At 44.1% G+C, this 21,330-nt stretch overlaps 1 protein-coding gene across 1 annotated transcript in view; it reads right to left on the reverse strand.

Moving 5' to 3' along the window:
• Positions 1-774: 774 nt before the first annotated feature.
• maml3 (mastermind-like transcriptional coactivator 3) overlaps positions 775-21,330 on the reverse strand; it is a 134,055-nt gene continuing 113,499 nt past the window's right edge. Inside the window, exons 4-6 of the mRNA XM_026169846.2 lie at positions 11,603-11,848; positions 7,220-7,298; positions 775-5,842 (exon numbers count right to left, since the gene is read on the reverse strand). Coding sequence (XP_026025631.2) covers positions 4,767-5,842; positions 7,220-7,298; positions 11,603-11,848 — 1,401 coding nt within the window. The 3' untranslated portion in view covers positions 775-4,766. The remainder of the gene's footprint in view (positions 5,843-7,219; positions 7,299-11,602; positions 11,849-21,330) is intronic.

Raw genomic sequence — 21,330 nt, forward strand, 5'->3', positions numbered from 1 at the left:
TAACAGGAAGAGACCTCAGCAGAACCAGGCTTGTTCGACAATCAGCTCCCACTGCTGTGGAGGTGAGAGAGAGGAGACAACAGAAAAGATGAGTATATGAGTGTACCCATACACCAACTATAGGGAGAGCAGACAAAATTATGGCAAAGAAATACTGGCATATAAATGCATGGGGATGACTCGGTGAATGATGGTAAATCTCACAGGAGCCTGAGGCCAAAGCAGCATAAATAAAGGATGGTTCAAGGTTACTTTATCATGCCATCAAGGTTAGGCTACAAGTTTGAAGACTAACCTTAAAAGTAGAGATGGTATGTATCTCTGCAGTCTGAGAGTGAAGCTGTATTCAGATAACGTGATTCTAAAAGTTGCCCAAAGTTTAGTTGAGCCTTTTTGTTCAGTTAATTTAGCCTAATGGGTCAGTCTGGACGTGATTGGAGCAATATGGAGTGAAATCCAAGTAAATGTTTATAAACACTCACCAGCCACCTGTTCAACTGCTCGTTAACGCTAATAGTAACACGGTCAAGGCGACCCGCTGACGTTCAGAAACCTCACGGATGTGCTTGCAGACGCCATCATATCAATATGGACAAAAACCTCGGAGGAAGTTGTCCAGCACCTTGTTAAATCAATGCAATTAAGAACTAAGGTAAAAAAGTGGGTCCATCCCATTACTAACCAGGTGTACCTAACAGTGTCCAGTGAGTGCACGTTTCACGTGTTGACAGCTGCTGTGTAAATGATGTAAATGAACCAGGTGTAAACAGAAGCTTTCATGTAATATGATCAGCGAGAATAGTCTCTCTTTATTTTATCTTTTTGAAAAAACAAACAAAAAAAAAGTCTCTTGTAATTATCTTTTGTTAACATTTTCAGAATTCTGTACAGGATAAAAAGAAATAAGCACTGCTTAAGAACCGAGTCAAATCTCAAACTAGAAAAAACAACTGAAAAAAATACCAAAAAAGAGAGGAGGTTTACAATACAAATTAGTAGTAAGACATTGTCTGAAGTGCAATGGCATAGCTCAGATGGGTTAAAAGTGAAACCAAAAAACTTCAAAATAAAAATACTTCTCTATTTTCCAACAAACAGTAAATTCTTTACAGAGTAGAGACTGTATTATCTGATGTATTTAAACCTGTAAAAACATATTTACAAATAGCCATTATCTTTTATATAGTTTTTTTTTCTCATAATCACATATATGTCAGCACCAGTAAAAAAAAATAAAATAAAACAAAGAACATCAATAACAACAGTTTTCGTTAAAGTGTTGTCTACAGACTTGGTCCCGGTACATAATGATATTTGGAGGAAGCTTCCTTTCTCTTCCTGAAGGGATTTCAAACCAGGTCACGCAGCCTCACTTTGGCTGTGACCTTAACACTGACCCACACATGTTTCTATAGCTTCCTGCCTCCGCGTTGGACTCGTAATCCTTAGGTGTTTTCCCACAAACTGCCTCTAACATGTGATTTATGAGCCTGCCTGGACTGGCATCAAACTTTTGGAAGCATGAGCATTGGAGCCCCCGCAGGTTTGGGCGCTCCGCTGCTTTTCCTACACGAGGCAGGCTCAACGACCGAGAGGGTTTTAAATTTGTGACCGTGCTCCCCCTGGTAAAACTCGGGAATGCTATAAAAACCCTACATATCCGCCCATTCTTGACATTCAGTCTCCATACAGTGAGATGGAGGACTCCCCAAAGGTGACAGAAACCCCCCAAAAAAGTAGAGAAATTCATTCGCGGGTGCTGCCAAACACAGCGGCGCTTACAGGACGACGGGCGTGGTGGTTAAAGTTCGTATTTAAAGGGTTGGATTATACAACACCAACAACCATGAGAACAGATGATGACAAGGAGTTAGTTTACAGAGAAGAAGGCTTTTTTGGTTTTGTTGATTACAGCATCGTCCTCCACACTTTCACTCTGATGAGCTAAATACAAAGTAATGCAGACACGCTTTCATTCATCTTTTAAAGCGTTAGCGATGTAAGATGTTACCAACAAGTACAGTAATAAAACCTTTTTGACACATATTCATTATGCACACATCAGGGCAGAGGAAGTCGAGAGGGAAGGGAGACACTAACTTCAGTGGAAGCACTGATTATCTCGATACTAACTGCTGTCACACTTTAAAGGGACTGATCACCCCAGCCTTCATTTTATATGTTTTTCCTTCAGCCTCCAGTTTTCTTTATTCATCTCTATGAAACAGCACTTTTTGCAAATATTTTTATTCTACGAATCATGAAACGGTTACTCCAAACATCACATAAATCGTGTGTAAAATAAATAATAATAATGATAATTAAAGTTGCAGTTCCTCTAGTGGCCACTTGAGGCTGCCTTCAAATATGATTCAGTCCCCATAGACTCCCATGTTAAAATGCCCAGCTTTACAGCAGAATTAAACATGTTTACACCCTGGTGCTAAACAAATATGGCATTGATCTCTAGAGATAACTTACCCCTTTATATCACCTGTGCAGTGGGTATAGTTTTGTTATATGTTACACCCATCCCATGGTAACTTTGATAGCAACAGATGATGGCTGGCTGATAAGCCTCAGAAATGCCAATTGGGGGTCACTGAACTGGACCTCTCACCATTCGGTGTCTTTTGGAGCAACCCGTGCTTCAGTTTTGATGAGTAAAATGCTCGCATGTTAAATCTGTTAGTTGGCACTAACTAGCAGGTACCTGTGGATGTGCAGTGCACCTGTACAGTTTAATGATGCGGTTTCCTAACCAAGCATGCAAGTGTGAGCTCATAGCTTAGCAGTCCACTGTCTCATACAAATAGAGTCATATTTGGGTCAGAAAAACCTTCAGAGTCGTGGCCACAAGCCAAGATTAGGACTTCAAAACCAACAGATTTTCTTTCTTTATGCTGAATTACAGCCAATAGAAGTGTGTAGTTAGCACTGACACTCAACTCCATCACTACTATTGTACAAGCTTCTCATCATTGGTAGTTACACTCTTACTTCTGCACATTGATGTTGTTGGTGGCTGTAGTTTGGTAAAGCACATGGTTTGTGGATGTTTTCTGAGTAACCAGATCATGATTTCTGCAATGCGATTTATTTCCATTACACTTAAGTGAAGGTTGAAATCTCTGCAGCTGACCGGACGAAGGACAAATAAAACTGCACACCTGATGAAAAGTATGAGAATTTTATCTTTGGGGTGAGCTGTCCCTTAAAGGCTATCTGAAGCCTCTCTCTCTCTCTTTAAAACAAACTCAAGGCTTAGCAGTGGTTCATTTTCCTTGTAAAGCGCCAGAAGGGCCCGACTTGTATTTCTTCACAGTAGTGTTACAGTATAGCACAGTTATAGTTTGAAACGAGGGCGTTTTACAGCTGAGAGAAGCCACGATGTAAAGCAGGGCTACGGTGAGTGACGACAAGCTGAGCCACAGATTTTTTACCAAACAGATTTTCAAAAGATGACGAACTAAGAAACAAAGCTCAGCAAAAACTAATTTAAACTTTCTTTTCCGTGTGTAATTGACAAACTACCAGATTCACTGTAAAAGAAAAACACAGCGACAAAATAAAACACCGCGGGCGGCTTTTCAATGAGCTTTTTTTCTCGTCTCTTTAAGAAGAAGAAGTCACTTGTGGTGCTTGAATACATTCAGTGCCCAGCGATCGTTTCTGTCTGCCTGATGCATGCGATGTGGTTTGTGTCACGCAGACAGAAGGTTTAATGTGTAGCCTAATATTAGTTCTGTTTGCTGCCTCTCACACATCTGCACATCCTCCCGGGCTGACGCTTGTTTGTCTGTTTGTTGTTGTCTACGTGTGCTTGCTTTAGCTGCCTAATCTCTCCTCCTTTTCTCAGCTTTTTACTGCCTTTGTCTTTGTCTACATGTGCAACCACAGCGACACAACACAGGAAATGAACCACAACCCCCCTTTAAAAAAATTAAATAAAAATGCCACTCAGGTTGGTTGCCTAGCAAAAGCACTAGAGGGCAGAGCGAGCCTGCGTGGCACAATAGAGGAGCATCATTTGTTCTGTTGTGATGTGCACAGTTTAAACAGAGAAAGGAGCGTTGAGAGCGAGGAACGAGTCTCTGGAGAGAGGGTGGGAAAGACGGGAGGAGAGAGGAATGGAGGATGAGAGGGAAATCAAGTGAAAGGAACAGAGTGAAGGAGCGTGAGGGAATCAGATTTGTGAGTGCGTGTGTTTGTGTGTCTGTACGAGGGGGGGCTCAAATCTAAGAGGAGGAATGGGAGCGTTGAGAGTGCTTTCTACTCCCTTCAGCTCCTCGCGTAGTTGAGAGATCTGAAGCGCTGATCAGGGTGGCACAAACACACAAACACAAATAAATTGCTGTCTTGAGAACAAGTCTTGCTTCCCCTTCATCAGTCTACAGTTTCCAATCAGCCCCTGCTGAAGCTCGGGCTCAAAGCGCTGCTGCGTGAATGGGCCTCGCTTTCAAACACTGAAGAAAATTTATTCCATAGAGAAAAAAGGGAAAATTAGGAAACACACTTCTTAATCTCTATATTGGTTTTTCATTAATATGCACAAGACAAAATGATAGCTCTCTCCATCACACACACACATACATACGCACAAAACGTAACACAGGAACTCATTTATAATCTTGCTCATGTTTTACAAAACAAAAACATGCCAGTCCACGTCATGTTATCGTTTTTGTTTTACTTTCTCAGATTTTAAAATTTGTCCAACTTTAAACATTTTTATTTCATCCAGTAACAACTTTCCCCGTTGGCTATTAGCTCGAGAAAAACTCCTCCATCCAACCGTCACTTGAGTCCAGCTCTGCCCCCGAGCCGTCCCCCAATCCGAAGGCTCCTCCGCCTGAGGGCCCGCCCCCGTATCCATAGGATGACATGTCCTGATTGGCTGTCCTCTGGTAGCCCTGCGGCTGACCTCCAACCCCGACTGCCCCTGGTCCGTAAGATCCACCTCCTCCACCTCCACTTGCCCCTAATCCTGGCCCCCCAGGGCCTGGCACGAAACCCCCCATCCCAGTTATTCCCTGGCCCATCACCCCCTGGTTCATTCCCTGGTTCATAACCATAGGGCGGGGTTGGTTGGTCCTTGGTTGACCACCCATGTGAGGGCCCATCATTGGGCCAGCCATACCCGCAGCTGGGTTGCCCAACCTGGGGTCCATCCCCTGGCCCATCCCTTGTCCTGGGCCCTGAAAGTGTTGTTTAGCCATGCGTGGGGGTTGACCCGGCTGCATCCCATAACCCTGGGCAGAGCTGAACCCCACCATATCTCCTCCCCCTCCTCCTGTAGTCCTTCCAACTCCACCCCCCATGGCCTGCAGACTCTGTCCTTGCTGCTGCTGCGGCCAGCCACTTGCTGCCATTCCCCCACCGCCTCCTCCCAGCATGCTCTGCAGTCTCTGTGTTTGAGCTTTGGCATTAGGAGGTCCTTTAAGAGGTTGTTGGGTCATGGAGTTCATTAACATCCCTTGCCCTCCATAACCTCCAGCTCCACCACCTCCGGGTCCTCCAGGCATACCTCCGACTCCAGGACCCGCACCTGCCTGCCGGGGTGGCCCTCCGGTGGGGTTGTGCTGTGGCGGAAGACCCATGGAGGCTTGGACGCTTTGGCTCTGGTGCTGCTGCTGGTGGATCATTTGGCTCATGGAGGGGTTGAGCCCATACAGGGAACCCTGGTTGGATCCCTGGTTACTGTAGGGTAGTCCCATGTCAGTTTGGGGTCCCACAGAACCACCCTGGGCCTGAACAGAACTCATCTGGACCATCTGCTGCTGAGTTTGCGGCTGCTGCAGGAGGCGGGTAGCCCGGATGTTCTGGAGAGCCTGAGGAGTACCTAGGAGTGGAAAATAAGAGGAGTTAGCAAACAGATGAGGAAATAGTTGTAGGGGAAAATCTGAGAGCTTACACAGTAGAGCCACTTAAATGAACCAAAGGCCATAAGACGGCTCTAATAAGTCATTGCTGAGGCAAAGATTTATGTTGCAGGACAGCCCCTTTACTCTGGAAACGAATGCTTCCCATCCAATTTGGCCCAAATCCTACCCCACCAAAATAAAACTAAACACACTGAAGCATCTCACTCCTCTACTTTTTGCTATTAGATGTTCAGAAGTAGCTGAGCTGAGGAGGTCTGCTAGCGTGGAAATGGCTTTAAATCCTATAATAAACCCACTTCTGACATCATTCCACTAATCCCCCACCTCACAGCTCAGGCTGAAAATGTAACAGAGGAGCGAGAATGAAGAGGATCACTCACTCCAGTAAGTAGGAAGCGAGTAGAGTTGCAGGTAACTGTCTATATACTTCACAGATCACAAATATATCGACTGTGAGATTTGTAGGTGATATGAGCACAATCACAGATACACTGCAGGACAGCTGAGTTAATGTGTATATCTGTAGGCCGGAGTTTCACACCGGAGCTTCCTCTTCCTCTCCATATTATCTCTTTCATTTGCAGACACTGATGGCTATAAATGGTTTTTCAGCCTGACTCTCTTCCTCATTCTCCTCCTCTCTCTGTCGTTTCCTCTGTATTTTCTTTGTCTCTTCATCATCTCATCTCTCCGTTCAACCTCTCCTTCTACCCACCGAACCATCTACCTTTTCCTCTACTTGCCAGCCACCCCGCTCTCACTCCTCCTCCCATTCTCTCCCACTTCCCCTGCTCTCATCCATCTCTCCGACTTCACCGGAACTCTGGGGGATCCAGGACAGACAAGTTGCCGTGGTAACAGGCAGAGCAGAATTTTTTATTTTTTTATTTTGTATTTTTTTTCCCGGAGAGAGGAGGAGGAGAGAGAGAGGCTGGAGAGCATCTGAGCGCCAACTGATGTATCTGACAGAGACAGACAGAAAGGACGAGGCTTGGTTTCAGGGTGATGTTTGGTCAGTGCTGTTGTTTGCATACATATCTGTCTGTGAACATGGCACCGAATGAACTGCAAAATCTGTTACGTCCCTAAATGTCTTGGAGCGCCACCATGTATACCATACTTGTTGCTGACAAAACATGCGTGTGTAATTGTAGCCACCACCCCCCCCCCACACACACACACATAACCATCTGGGTGCTAAATCCATTTTCTAATTTTCCAATAAATAATAATGTGTTAGAAAATCTTGTGGGGTGCAGCCATTCTTGCGCAGGCGCATGCCGTGTGTGCATTGCTGCACAGGTGACATGAACGCACGTGCTCATGTGTCTCACCTTGGTACTGATTGACTTGGGGATATGGATTCCTCTGGCCCTGGCCGATTTGTCTGGGGAGATGTTGCTGCTGCTGGAGCTGCAGACACAGACAGATGGAAGTTGTTAAGCAAGTATGCTGAAAGCGTGTTACAGCTGCTCATACCTATTGCATGAATTTTGTATCATTAGGGCGTGAGATACACAGAAGAACAGAATCACACTTGACAGTACGAATAGTTTAGCAGAAGAACCTTTCTTTTGCTCCTCTATAGCCGGATTGAAGCCAATGTGGTAAAGTGCTAAAAACTGCACTTCCTCCAATGGCCACTTGAGCTGGACCCATGCCTGCCCTTAAAGAGCCAATAACAGCCAAAAGTAAATAATATAAAGATGTAGGTACACAAATGTTTGATGAAGGAGATTTTAAGGTAGAGACAGATGTAGCTGAGAACAGACGGATGCTTGTTACAGTAGATGTTAGTTAAGTCCAGGTACAATAAGGGTTCCGGTACAGTGAGGCAGTGAGACTTGAGACAGTTGTTCATACTGTCAAGATCAGGCACCGATATTCCACAATACTGATACAGTTAAAGTTTGATGAAGTTCTATAGATGCTGGGAACAGCGGCGACCTCACATACAAGGTCTCGAATAATCAGGCTCCATTTTATCTTAAAGAGTTCATATTACTATATCCCCCTAACAAGGCACTTCGCTCTGAGACTGCAGCATTCCTCGAGCATTTAAAAGCAGAATGGGAGGCAGAGCCTTCAGCTTTCAGGCCCCTCTCTGTGGAACCAGCTCCCAGTTTGGATTTGAGACAGACACCCTCTGTACTTTCAAGATTAGGCTTAAAACTTTCTTTTTTGATAAAACATATAGTTAGGTCCAGATCAGGTGACCCTGAACCCACTCTCTGTTATACTGCAATATCGGGGCACAAAATCTTTCTGATTTAATTTGAAGCTTTATTTAAACTTATGGGCAGAAGCCATTTTTTGTTTCCTATTTGCACGTTATTTTTTTGTTTAAATACTAGCATTTTAACTTGTTTTACCTAATATTTTTATTTATTTCATTTTTAATGTAATGTTAAAAATACATTTTATTATTTTCAAATTCATGTGTTTCCTAGGTCATTATTTTCATATGCTGTGGGACGAGACAACAGGGTGCTAATCACAGGTGGGCAGACTTAAGCAGGTGAGTCACTGGAGCCTAGAACAGGAAGTTTGCCCACAGGAAGTGGAGATAAGAGACAAGTAATCATTGACTAAACGACTAATCAAAGAAAATTGGCAGATTAGTCAACTACCAAAATAATCTGTTTAAGCTGCAGCCCTACTCTGCATTTCATCATTAGTTAATATTAATCTCTGGTTCTCTTCCACAGCGTGTCTTTCAATTCAATTCAATTTTATTTATATAGCGCCAAATCACAACAAAAGTCGCCTCAAGGTGCTTCATAGATACAGAGAAAAACCCAACAATCATATGACCCCCTATAAGCAAGCACTTTGGCGACAGTGGGAAGGAAAAACTCCCTTTTAACAGGAAGAAACCTCCAGCAGAACCAGGCTCAGGGAGGGGCGGGGCCATCTGCTGCGACCGGTTGGGGTGAGAGAAGGAAGACAGGATAAAGACATGCTGTGGAAGAGAGACAGAGGTTAATAACAGATATGATTCAATGCAGAGAGGTCTGTTATAGTGAGTGAGAAAGGTGACTGGAAAAGAAAAACCTGCCTACGTCTATTGCAGCATAACTAAGGGAGGATTCAGGGTCACCTGGTCCAGCCCTAACTATATGCTTTAGCAAAAAGGAAAGTTTGAAGCCTAATCTTCAAAGTAGAGGTAGTGTCTGTCTCCCGAATCCAAACTGGAAGCTGGTTCCACAGAAGAGGGGCCTGAAAACTGAAGGCTCTGCCTCCCATTCTACTTTTAAATACTCTAGGAACAACAAGTAGGCCTGCAGAGCGAGAGCGAAGTGCTCTAATAGGGTGATATGGTACTACAAGGTCATTAAGATAAGATGGGGCCTGATTATTTAAGACCTTGTATGTGAGGAGCAGGATTTTGAATTCAATTCTGGACTTAACAGGAAGCCAATGAAGGGAAGCCAAAACAGGAGAAATCTGCTCTCTCTTTCTAGTCCCTGTCAGGACTCTTGCTGCAGCATTTTGGATTAGCTGAAGGCTTTTCAGTGAGTTTTTTGGACATCCTGATAATAATGAATTACAGTAGTCCAGCCTGGAAGTAATAAATGCATGAACTAGTTTTTCAGCGTCACTCTGAGACAGGATATTTCTAATTTTAGAGATGTTGCGCAAATGGAAGAAAGCAGTCTTACATATTTGTTTAATATGTGCATTGAAGGACATGTCCTGGTAAAAAATGACTCCAAGGTCCCTCACAGCGTTACTGGAGGCCAAGGTAATGCCATCCAGAGTAAGAATCTGGTTAGATGCCATATTTCTAGGCTTTTCAGGGCCGAGTACAATAACCTCAGTTTGATCTGAATTAAGAAGCAGAAAGTTAGCGGCCATCCAGGTCTTTATGTCTTTAAGATATTCCTGCAGTTTAACTAATTGGTGTGTGTTATCTGGCTTCATGGACAGATAGAGCTGGGTGTCATCTGCATAGCAGTGAAAATGTATGCTATGTCTTCTAATGATACTGCCTAAGGGAAGCATGTATAATGTAAACAGAATTGGTCCTAGCACTGAACCCTGTTGAACTCCATAATTAACCTCAGTGTGTGAAGAGGACTCTCCATTTACATGTACAAATTGGAGTCTATTAGATAGATATGATACAAACCACTGCAGCACAGTACCTGTGATACCTTCTAATCGCTCTAATAGGATATTATGGTTGACAGTATCGAATGCTGCACTAAGGTCTTTGTCCTCTCTTCCTCCCCTCATCCTAAACAAAGTCACCCAGGCTCAGGAGAGGCCGCCTCTACCTGAGAGAGGCCGCCCCTCCCTGATCCTAGGTTTCTTCCCATTAAAAGGAAGTTTTTCCTTCCCACTGTCGCCAAGTGCTTGCTCAAAGGTCCTTTGATTGTTGGGGTTTTCGCCTCATTGTAGGGTCTTTACCTTACAACATAAAGCCTCTTAAGGCAACTGCTTTTGTGATTTGGTGCTTTGGGAAGATGTGTTGGGTAAACAGCATTGGGGACAGCAGAAGAAGATATCAGAACAGTTGAGTTCAGACAGATGTTGGTATAACTGAGTTAAGATAGATGGTATAATTGCATTAAGACAGATGTTGTTACAGCTGAGTTTAGCCAGATGTTGGTACAGCTGAGTTAAGACAGGCACTGGTACAATTGAGTTAAGATGGATGATATAATTGCATTAACACAGATGCTGGTATAATGAAGTTAAGACAGGTGTTGCTAGAGTTTGTTATATGTTGGCCACCTGATACAGTGGAGTTAAAATAGATGTTGGTACAGCCAGTTCAGGCAGATGTTGGCACAGCTGAGTCAAGACAGGTTCTGACAGATGCTGATACAGCTGAGCTGAGACAGATGTTGGTTGAGTTAAGACAGATGCTGATACAGCTGAGTTAGGACAGATATTGCTGTAATTGAATTTAGGCAGATGTTTTTACTGTTGGGTTTAGGCAGATGTTGGGTATAACTGTACTAAAACAGATGTTTTGGTAGAGAAGAAGAGAGGAAGATGCGTGCTGACGGGATTAGATTTGCGTACATAACCTGTGTGACGCTCGTTTGCATTAACAGCATCATAACTGATTAGTGTAATGACGTAGCCACAGTTTGTTCTGCAGGTATAAAGAGAAACCTGAAAGGTCTGGTCATTAATAAGCAGTCTGCACATTTTAAAGCGGGTCCTGAATGTATGCATGGACAGGTTGCTCATTTTATACTCAGTTAACAACATACACTAAATCCCAGCAGGATGGCGTTCCTTTTGGGCACCCATATTTGCGTGTCTGTGTATGTTTTTGCAGATCCAATTAAAACCCTTCGTAGTGGGTGGTGACTTCAGAGTTCAGAACTCTTTTAACACTTGATTCCCTCACAGAGAGAGAAATAAAAAGAAAACACCATATTATCACAGCAGGCGGCATGTGACAAAAACACATCTACACACACACAGACACACACTGAAGAGATGAAAAGGAAGTAGTGAAGAGGGGGCTGGTTGAGGGTAATTATACATGCAACCAGACAACAGTAAGGAAGAAGAGAGGATGAGCTGCTCTTGTTTGAGCTGAAGATGCTGACAAATCTACATGGATGTATTAACAAACAAGGCAAACACACACACACACACGCACAAATTATAATTTAATGGGTGACAGATGAGTCACAGAGGCCTTCCTTCCTGTTTAATCATCACCCCACTGAATGACATGAACATAAACTCACCTGTTCAGCCAAGAGTTGCTGCTGCTGTCTCTGCTCTCTTAAGAGCTGCTGTTTCTGCTGCTCCATCATGTGCATCTGCGCCCTCTTCTCCTGCTCCATCACCATCATCTGCTTCATCACGTCCTGCCGGTAGACCGGAGGCGGACCTGATCCCTGGTTGGGGCCCACCCCAGAGGCAACGCCGCCAGCGGGGTGAGGAGGTGGTATGGCGCCAGGTGGTCGTGACATCCCCACCACACCTTGCTCCTAGAAAGAAGAAGGCAGCAGGTCAGGTGGGCTATCGCTAATAAGACATCACAGCACACTTGCACAGCTGTCATTTAAATATGACGCTAGCAGCCAGATGGCTTAGCCTAGGATAAAGCATGGACTGTATATAAGAGGTGAAGGTAGCCACTATGATGTCATCAGTTGGCTCCTCCCTAAAGCTCCACCTTCTGTGTGAAAAGCTAAAAAAAAAATCAGCCAACTAGCATCTATAAATGGCCTGTATTTATATAGCGCTTTACTAGTCCCTAAGGACCCCAAAGCGCTTTACATATCCAGTCATCCACACATTCACACACTGGTGATGGTAAGCTACATTGTAGCCACAGCCACCCTGGGGCGCACTGACAGAGGCGAGGCTGCCGGACACTGGCGCCACCGGGCCCTCTGACCACCACCAGTAGGCAACGGGTGAAGTGTCTTGCCCAAGGACACAACAACCGAGACTGTCCAAGCCGGGGCTCGAACCGGCAACCTTCCGATTACAAGGCGAACGCCCAACTCTTGAGCCACGATCGCCCCCTAAAGCTCTATAAAGCTACAGCTGCAATAATATTATTCCTAACCAGCTTGTATGTATGTTGTCTATTTGTCTGTCAGTATATCAGGAGAAATTACACGAAACTCGATGACGGGAAGGCAAAGAAAGAACTTCCACGAGGTCACCAGTGAATCACTACATGCTGTATAGCTAGGTAGCATTTAGCCACATGGTAAACAAACTCTTACAGTTTTTCTGTTAAGAATTTCTCTTTAGCAATGCCAAGTGAGTCAAAAGAATACACGCGAAGGTGTAATTGTAAACCATACAGGTCAAAACTCTCAGCGCTAACACTCTCTTTGCAAGAAAGCAAAGTATATGTATTTTCCAAGATGTTTAAATATTCCACTGAAGCCATTTTTAATCATGTATGCTCGGTTAAAGGCGTAAAACCAAACAAAAAGGAGCTTCTCGGCATCTAACAAAACCATTTCAGACTCTGAAAATCTCCTCTCCACCGAGTCATTGTTATCGCTCTTTATCACAAGTGAATGCCACACAATAAGATCAGATACATAAGGAAGGCATATTTTATACACTATCAGAGATGGAGGCATTTAGACTGCCGGCTTTGCATGGTCCTTTTTTGGCATAACGCTTCAGTCGAGCCTTGTGATGTATTTTAACTCACAAAGACACAGTCCAGCTGTCTGTGAATGACAGTGAAAAACAAGATAAAGACAAGACTGCCTCAAGATTCAGCACGCTGGGCCACCCTGAGTCCTCCCAACGGGGGCACCGGCTTGTCCTCGCTGTGCTGCATACATTATCTCCTCATTAGCATATAAAGAGCACTTCCTCCTCCACTCAGGCGTATGCTAATCTCTAATAGGATGAAATGGCCTGCTCTGGCCAATGGGAGTGGAGTGTTTATGGATCTATTAAAGGTTAGACAGCTGAACGAGAGTGGACATTGTTTAGGCCTGCCAGCAATAGAAAGGGGGAGGACTGAGAGGAGAGGAAAGAATGATTCAGGCCAGTAAAGAGTGTTTGCTCGCATAAAAATGCACCAGCACACAGGAACAAAGAGTGTACAACAAATCACATTTAACTGCAGGGCAAGAATGAAACAGCGAACGCGGGATTACAGCACCAAATCACAGCGCTGGCTCGCGTCAGTAACACACCAGTATACTCAATATGTTTTGAAAGAGCCAAAGCCTCATAATCCGCATTGAGGCTCGGCTCTTCTTAGAAAGGAGTTACGTGTAGATAAACCTCATATATTAGAGCACAAAAAGCCCTGTGGAGCAAACAGAATCGGCTGCTTAGGACTGGCTCACCAGACAGCCAGACCAGACTGATCGATGTTCAGAGCTACGTGTCTCATCTTTGGATGGCATGTTTGTGCCCGGATGGCAGCGCAGCAGTTAGACGATGCATGAGAGTGGGGAAGGACGGCGAGCTGTAGTGTTGGGAAATGACCAGCGGGTGGCAGTGGTGATCTTTAAGCACAGGCGTGTGTGTGCGGGTCTCACTGGCCTCCTCTCAGCAGATGGCTCAATCATGACGGCTCTGATCTACGATCTCTCCCTCTCTCACTCTACCACTTTTCTTTCCTTCTCTCTAAACACCCCCCGCCCCATCAAAGTCCTCTTTTCTCGACTCTTTCTTTGGTTCCATCTCTTCTCTGAAGAGAAGGGGCCCTGAGTCATGTCCACACAACTGCAAAGGAGTGAAAAAACGGAAGAAAGACGGGTTAGAGAGGAAAGAGGAGAGGAAAAAGTCTTAAAGATTTTCCTGGAGGTGGTGAAAAAGCAGCACAGTGGCATCTTCCTAAAGAAAGCACAGCTCCGACACATCTTCTAGTTAAATAAAGACACACGGAGAAGACAGACACGAAGAGTAAAATAATGGAAACACAGTAAATGAATTAGAATTAGTACTATTTCAGCGCTGTTAATACTTCACTGGAGCGTCGCTAATATACAAAGAATTAAATCTCACGCCAATAAAGCTCATTAAATCAAAAGCAGGTAATCTCTTCAGAATGAAAAGGCAAATTAAATTAATTGGAGGGAAGAGAAAAGAGCATGTGTGTGGAGAGAAACGAGGCATGAGAGCAGAAGGACAACCACAGGAGGAGGATTTGAGCGTAGATCTTGTTTGGGGAGAAAAATCGAGAGGATGCGATGGAGGTGATGAGCCAAAAGAGGAGGAGGAGGAGTAAAAGGTGGGCTGGAGGGGAGGAGAGGAGAGCAGGTACCCTGGCAACAGTTGCTGCAGCGTGGAGCAGATGGCGCTCGGAGGAGCGGTTATGGCCGCCGCGCCTGGTCACCCTCCGCAACAACCGGGCAGACCCGAACAAACAGCAGACAGTACACACGGGTACAAACGAGTCTCCCGTGCAGCATTAATGTGTTCGACCAATCTTCCACTCTCTTTGTCCTCTCGTGTGAGCGTTGTTAATAATGTAAGAAAGAGCACGCTCTGTGTCTGTTTTCTCTGTCAGCCCCGTCGATCCAACTCTCTCTCCCCCAGACGCTTCGTTTTGGCACCTCGGACCGGCTCGAGTCAGCCCCAAACTCTGAGCTGTTCAGCAGAAATGGGTCAGTGGATAAAGTGACTTGAAGCTTAGCTGCTAACAAATAAGAGCTCAGTCAGAGGCTGAAGTTTGTAACTGAAACAGTTCCTGTAAGTCGGACAGTTAGTGGCAGAAAAACTGAGGCGGAAAGGAGAAGAAACCAAGAGAGAGTTGAATGTATTCTGGAGCATGTGTGTGTTTGTTTGTGTGTATGTAACTGTGTGTGTTGGAGACTGTCAGCTTTATTGGGTTAGCAGGCATGGAGAGCCTAGGTGATTACATTACACATGAAGTGAGCGGAAATATGTGTGTGTGTGTGTGTGCGTGTATAAGAGAGACTGAAATATGCGTCTGCTGCATTAACTGTATTTGTGTTTATGTGAATGCATTGGTATGCAGGGACTGGCACCCAGTTTGTTCGGGTCTGATTGAGTCACTGCAGTCTGGTGCTCTATTTCAGGGTCATGATTTTCTGTGCACAGAGTGAGTAAACCATATATCAGTGGCATCTGTTCACATTGGTTTAGTCACTTCATTGTTTATTTATCTCTTTACTTATAAGAGATAATAATGCATTAATTAGTTTAGGTAAATACACTTTGGGCTACTTCCTTCGGTAAAGCTGTACTGGATCGGACCCCTATTTAGCTTCAGAACTGCCTTAACTGTTTGAGACTTCGATTCAACAAGTTGCCAGAAATATTCCTCTGAGATTCCTCAGAGATTTTGGTCTCTGTTGCTGTAGATTTGTCTTCCGTGCATCCATGATGCAAACCTCCCGTTCCACGACATCCCATAGGTGCTCTATTGGATTGAGATCTGGTAACTGTGGAGGGCATCGAGTAAAATTTAGTTCGATTCAATTCAGTTTTATTTCTATAGCGCCAATTCATAAACAGCAGTCCCTTATTGACCTTACAATAACAGAGAGAAAAACCCAACAATCAGATGATTCCCTATTGAACAAGCACTTGGCGATAGTGTGGAAGAAAAACTCCCTTTTGAAAGGAAGAAAGCTTCGGGAGAACCAGGCTCAGGGGGGCGGCCATCTTTCCCAACTGGTTGTGTGTGAGATGAGGTAGACAGAACAATGAGTGTTCAAGAAAGCTGTTTGAGATGTTCTGAACTTTGTGACATGGCCTGTTTTTCCCCCGCTGGAAGCAGCCATCAGAAGATGGGTCAGCAAAATCACCCAGAGAGACCTTGGCTGTTTAAATGATGATCACTTGGTACTAATGAGCCCAATCTTCTACTGTCCAAATCTTTTAGCCAAAGTTTCCTGTTATTGGCACCTGGTGTAGTGTTCTGCTGCCGTAGCCCATCTCCTTCAAGGTTTGATGGATGCTCTCTTGCATACCTTTGTTGTAAAGAGTGGAGTTACTGTTGTCTTTCTATCAAAAAGTCTGACCTCAGACATCAACAAGTCATTTTCACCCAGAGAACTGCAGCTGATTGTTTTTTTTTCTTTGTTTTACCATTCTCTATTAACCCTAATGATAGATATGCAGGAAAATCCCAGTAGATCAGCAGTCTGAAGTACTCAGACCAGTCCGTCTGGCACCAACAACCATGCATGTCACTTAAATCACCTTTCCCCCCCCAACTTTTCATCTTGTCCATGTCTAATTCACTCAGTTGCTGCCATGTGACCTGACCTTTTTTAATTTTCTATTACTATTAGTTACTTGACCCTTAACAAAAAGTCAGCACTGTGTGTAACACATTACGGTAATCACATTACATTTTTCTATATGGCAGTAATGTAAGATATTTCTGCCCTAAACTCAATAATCTGATGCAATTATGGCTCCTCAGTCACCTACAAGACAAGTAGATACAAAACCCCTCCAAACATGCAATTTTCTTTCCTCGTGCTGCAATCATCCGACTTCAGTTTGTGTGCAGGTTGGAGGGAAATGGCGTCACAGTCAACAGTTTTTAAGGAATTTAGATATGAACAGTAGCTTAACTGTAATTGCACGAAAGGGAAAGAACACAATAGCAAACTGTATCCTGTCTAAAGATCACTGCTGCTAACACAAAACCAACTCTTTGTGAGCATCTGCATAAAAGCTGATAAAGAACTCAAAATGACTTTAACGCTGAGCGCATGCAGACTCCAGCCAAGCAGCCAGAGCCTGCAGGGTCTACCTTACAATATAAAGCGCCTTGAGGCGACTGTTGTTGTGATTTGGCGCTATTTAAATAAACTTGAATTGAATCATCTCCAAAAGGTAACAAAACAGGTAACCTCTTGGGCTTTTGATTTGATTTTTTTACCGACTTTGCGTGTCATCATTAGGACTGGGATTTGCATTGGTGTGCTAACATGTTTGTATTGTTCACTGGTATGATAATGTGACAGCGTATTTCAGGCCATGTTACAGAAGCAGTAGTGAAAAATTACCTTCTTGACAGAGTACTTAAGTAATGTTAAGCATGATATTTTCTAAAAGTAATCGATGTGTACTGCATTATTTTGAGCAACGACCCCCCACATTGGGGAAAATTGGACACTGTGACAGCAGAAGCTGAAGGAAGGCAGGCAAAGCTTTCGATTTATCAGCTGATCAACCCTCCAACCCTGGCCTGTGGTCATGAAATGTGAGATATGCCCGCAAAAATAAGGTTGGGCATACAAGCAGCTAAAATGGGTTTTCTCCACAGGGTGGCTGGGCTCAGCCTTAGGCCTTGATCATACTCTGTTACGGACACGGATGGCTGGAGATCCAATGGCTAAGTAGTTATTCCTGTTATATTTCTTTAAAGTCCACTGCCTGGGGCGCATGCCTAGTCGGTGCATTGTAATATAAATTCTCTACAGATGAGTTTGCGCAATCATTGAAACAGGCAAGCAGGTGGACATCCACATGGACCCTCATGTTCACTGTTCATGAAATTTACCCCACTTGGACCCGAGTGGACGTGAAAAGTATAACTGAGGCTTTAGTGATAAGGTGAAATGCTCTGAGAGCTGGAAGGGCTCAGGATAGAGTTTCCTTCCTGGGAGACAGGTGAGGTGGTTCAGGCATTTGATCAGAGTGTTGCCTGGATGGGTCTCTGTGGAGTTTCTGGGTACATACAACTTGGAGGGGAAGGGAAGACCCAGAACCTGCGGGACAGATTATATATTTCATCTGGCCTGGAACACTTTGCAGTTCTTCCCGGGGATCCCAAAGTGTTGCTGTGAAAAAGGACATCTGGAATACCCTGTTTGCCTTGCTACAACCATGACCTGACTTTGGATAAGTAGAAGATAAGGGATCCATCCATTTTCTATCTCTTATCTAGGTTCAGCTCACAGGAGGGCAGGAGTCTAAGCAGAGAAGCTCAGACTTTCTTCACCCTGGCGACCTCTTCCGGGGGGGATACCAAGGTGTTCCCAAGCTAACCGAGAGATCTGTTCCACTCAGTGAGCACTGGTCTGCCCCAGGGACTCCTCCCGATAGGACATGAGCGAAGCGCCTAGCCTAGGAGACGGTCCATCTTAGACAAAAATGGACTCCCCCTTAAATGCGCCGCAGTGGCTTGGTCCACTTCCTGTAATTCTCTAAACCCTTTATTTAGCTAAAGTAAGCTAAGCTAAACAACTACTTCTACCATTGAGTAGAATAAAACACATTGACAGTTGTAACAATTCTGCATTTTCTCAGCTTCATTACTGAAACATCTGCTGCCATACTGTTAAGCGGCAGCCATGCCTCCGAATGCAGGAAATTTGCTCATGAGCTAACAGGACTAGCCCCCCCTCAATTCTACACCATTTAGAAAATACTGGAAATACCCCTGTTGGCATGAACATCCACTCTCCAGTTGAGATGAAAATCCCATCTGCGACCACACAGCAGTGAGATTAAAGGCTGCACTTGCTACACTGAAATAACACACACACCTAAACACATGCACCCACACTGGAAAAGCAAAGAAAAAGGGACAGATTACTACAGCACTACTACAAGTTTATGCAAAAGAAACACACACACACACTCACACACAACCTATAAGAGCATCGGCGCCTGGCAGCCGAGCGCTGGGTGTCTGCGTGCTCTCCAGAGTGGCTCACATCTGTCACCCGCTTGTGTAAGAGGAGGAGGGGGAGGGTGTGAAGAGGAGAGAGGAGATGCAAAGCGAGGGTTGGGTGGATAAGGAGATGCTTCATTAGTCTGTTACAGAGGCTACAGCTGCAATCAGACTGAGACAGTGAGCAGGAAATGTATCGGGTTTTTTACCCAAGTCTCTATTCAGATGAGCAGAAGATCTGCAGCAGGTGAAGGTTTATGGGCAAATCCAAGCCGTGTCCCTGGTTACCGTAGCCAGCTGAAGGTCACAGAAGGCGCCTTCGCAGCCAGGGCTCATCCATGCCTGAATGTCCTTGGGATTCATGCTGGCTGACCTTAAACTGTGACCCCCTCCCGTGACGCATGAGAGGTGTGGCAAAATATGCAAATCAAAAGCACTGCATCGTGAAGAATGAGGTGGCAATGTGACTGCCAAATGTGCCTGTTTGCTGGAGTGGAGTTTGTTATTTTCAAAGGTTTCAGCCTGAATGAATGGAGATGTAGACAGCAGCTACAGACGCATGAGGGATTATATTTCAAAAGCTGTGAAATGGATGGCAGAAGACACCGTATGCTCACATACAGGCTATAGCACACAATTTCCTTTGTGTTGTCAACCCCCAAATTCCCACAATATGTGAAAACATGGGGACAGAATTTTCCTTTAATTTGAAAGCCAGAGTTTGTTTTTGAGGATAAAAGCAATAATTACGTTATTTAGTCTATAATCCACTGTTTTCATTTTCCCACTCTTTGTCTTAAACTTGACTGTCATTTGGCTTTTTATTACCCATCATCAATTTCCATTCATCAGTACTAAAACATTGTTACTTTTTATGTAATTCAAACATAATTAAGAGTAATTAACTCTAATTAAGTGCAATTAAGTCTAATGAATCCAATGCCGAGTGAGGAAAGCCACATATGAGACTAATAAACAACAGGAAAAGATAAAGATGGAAACAGAATTGGACAGAGGATGATTACTGCATATAAAACTGGACATAGAAACCATGACATGACCCGATAGTTTCTGGACCCTGCATGTTGAAACCTCACTGTTTTTAATAACTGCAGTGTTTATTTTTTTTTGGAGCCAGAAGTCACCATATTTGGACAACAGGTGGGAATGCTAAGCTGCTGTATCAGCTAATGCTCGGTATACAAGAATTTCTGCTAATTAGCGCTAAGCAGTAAACTATTAAAATACTAGAATCGAATTCAACTAAAAGAAAAACCTCTTGGAAGGGCTGTACCGTACCACAGGCCAAACTATTTCTCAGGAACCCATTAAAAATGCTCCAAAAGGCACTGACAGCACAACCAAGGCAGAAAGCTCTGGTTCCAGCTGATTCTCAAAGCTGCTGTGGCTTGTTCAGAGAAAAGATTTCCTTTGGCCTCTGTGCTCTAATTCGATGCGAGATTTTCAAATATTCCACGTTCCAGCCTCCCAAACCTCTTGAATTGTTCTGAAGGAGCGATAGCTTCAGAAGCTTAAACAGTTTTTTGATTTCAGGCTATAAACACGTTTATTTCTGTTGTAAAGTTAGGCATGTCAACACATGAATCTGTAGGGAGTGACTGTGTTTGCATGTAGCCTCGTGTGGCCATTAGTGGAACTGCACTTTTTGACACCTGCGATTTCTGCATCAATAAAATCTTCTATAAAGGTCGTCTTTAGCTTGTCGTCAAACAGACAGCTTGCTATGCTTTTAAATATGTGTTTAGCACAAAGATAGGAAGTCAGTGACTTGGTGAAGAAAGTATTTGATTAAAAATAAAAGATGGTGCACTGCAGCTTATGGTTAAACGCAAGCTTTATGCATGTTATGCAGCTCCTGCTGAGTGATTCACATGCATATACATAATCCCACATACACACTAACACCAAGCAGATGGTGAAGGCAGACCTTACAGTGTTGAACTATCCCCACAGCTTCCAAGGTAAAGAAGACATCACTTCAAGAATCACACACACACACACACAGTCACGTTTCCATCGCTTCAGAGGGCATTACATCGCTTTACATGAATTTCCTGGAAGCTTAAACTGGCCCAAAAACAAGTCTTCATCCTAAAACATGAAGGTTTTCTCCCACAGGGAAAAATAAAACCGAATATGTAAACACATTTGCTCCCCAAATACAAATATGCAAGGAGCAATAAGGACAGATCAGAGTTTCTTAGCCACATATTTTTCACATGTAGAACAACACATAAACCCACTAACCCAGCCCGGCCCCCTCAAACACACACAGGCACACACACTTGTAGACTTACTCAGTTTCTCCCAGAAGAGAGTTATATTTAAACTGCTGGAGAGGAGTTTTGCTCCCCA

Source organism: Astatotilapia calliptera, chromosome 6, assembly GCF_964374335.1.
Source record: "Astatotilapia calliptera chromosome 6, fAstCal68.1, whole genome shotgun sequence".
Classification (NCBI taxonomy): Eukaryota; Metazoa; Chordata; class Actinopteri; order Cichliformes; family Cichlidae; genus Astatotilapia; species Astatotilapia calliptera.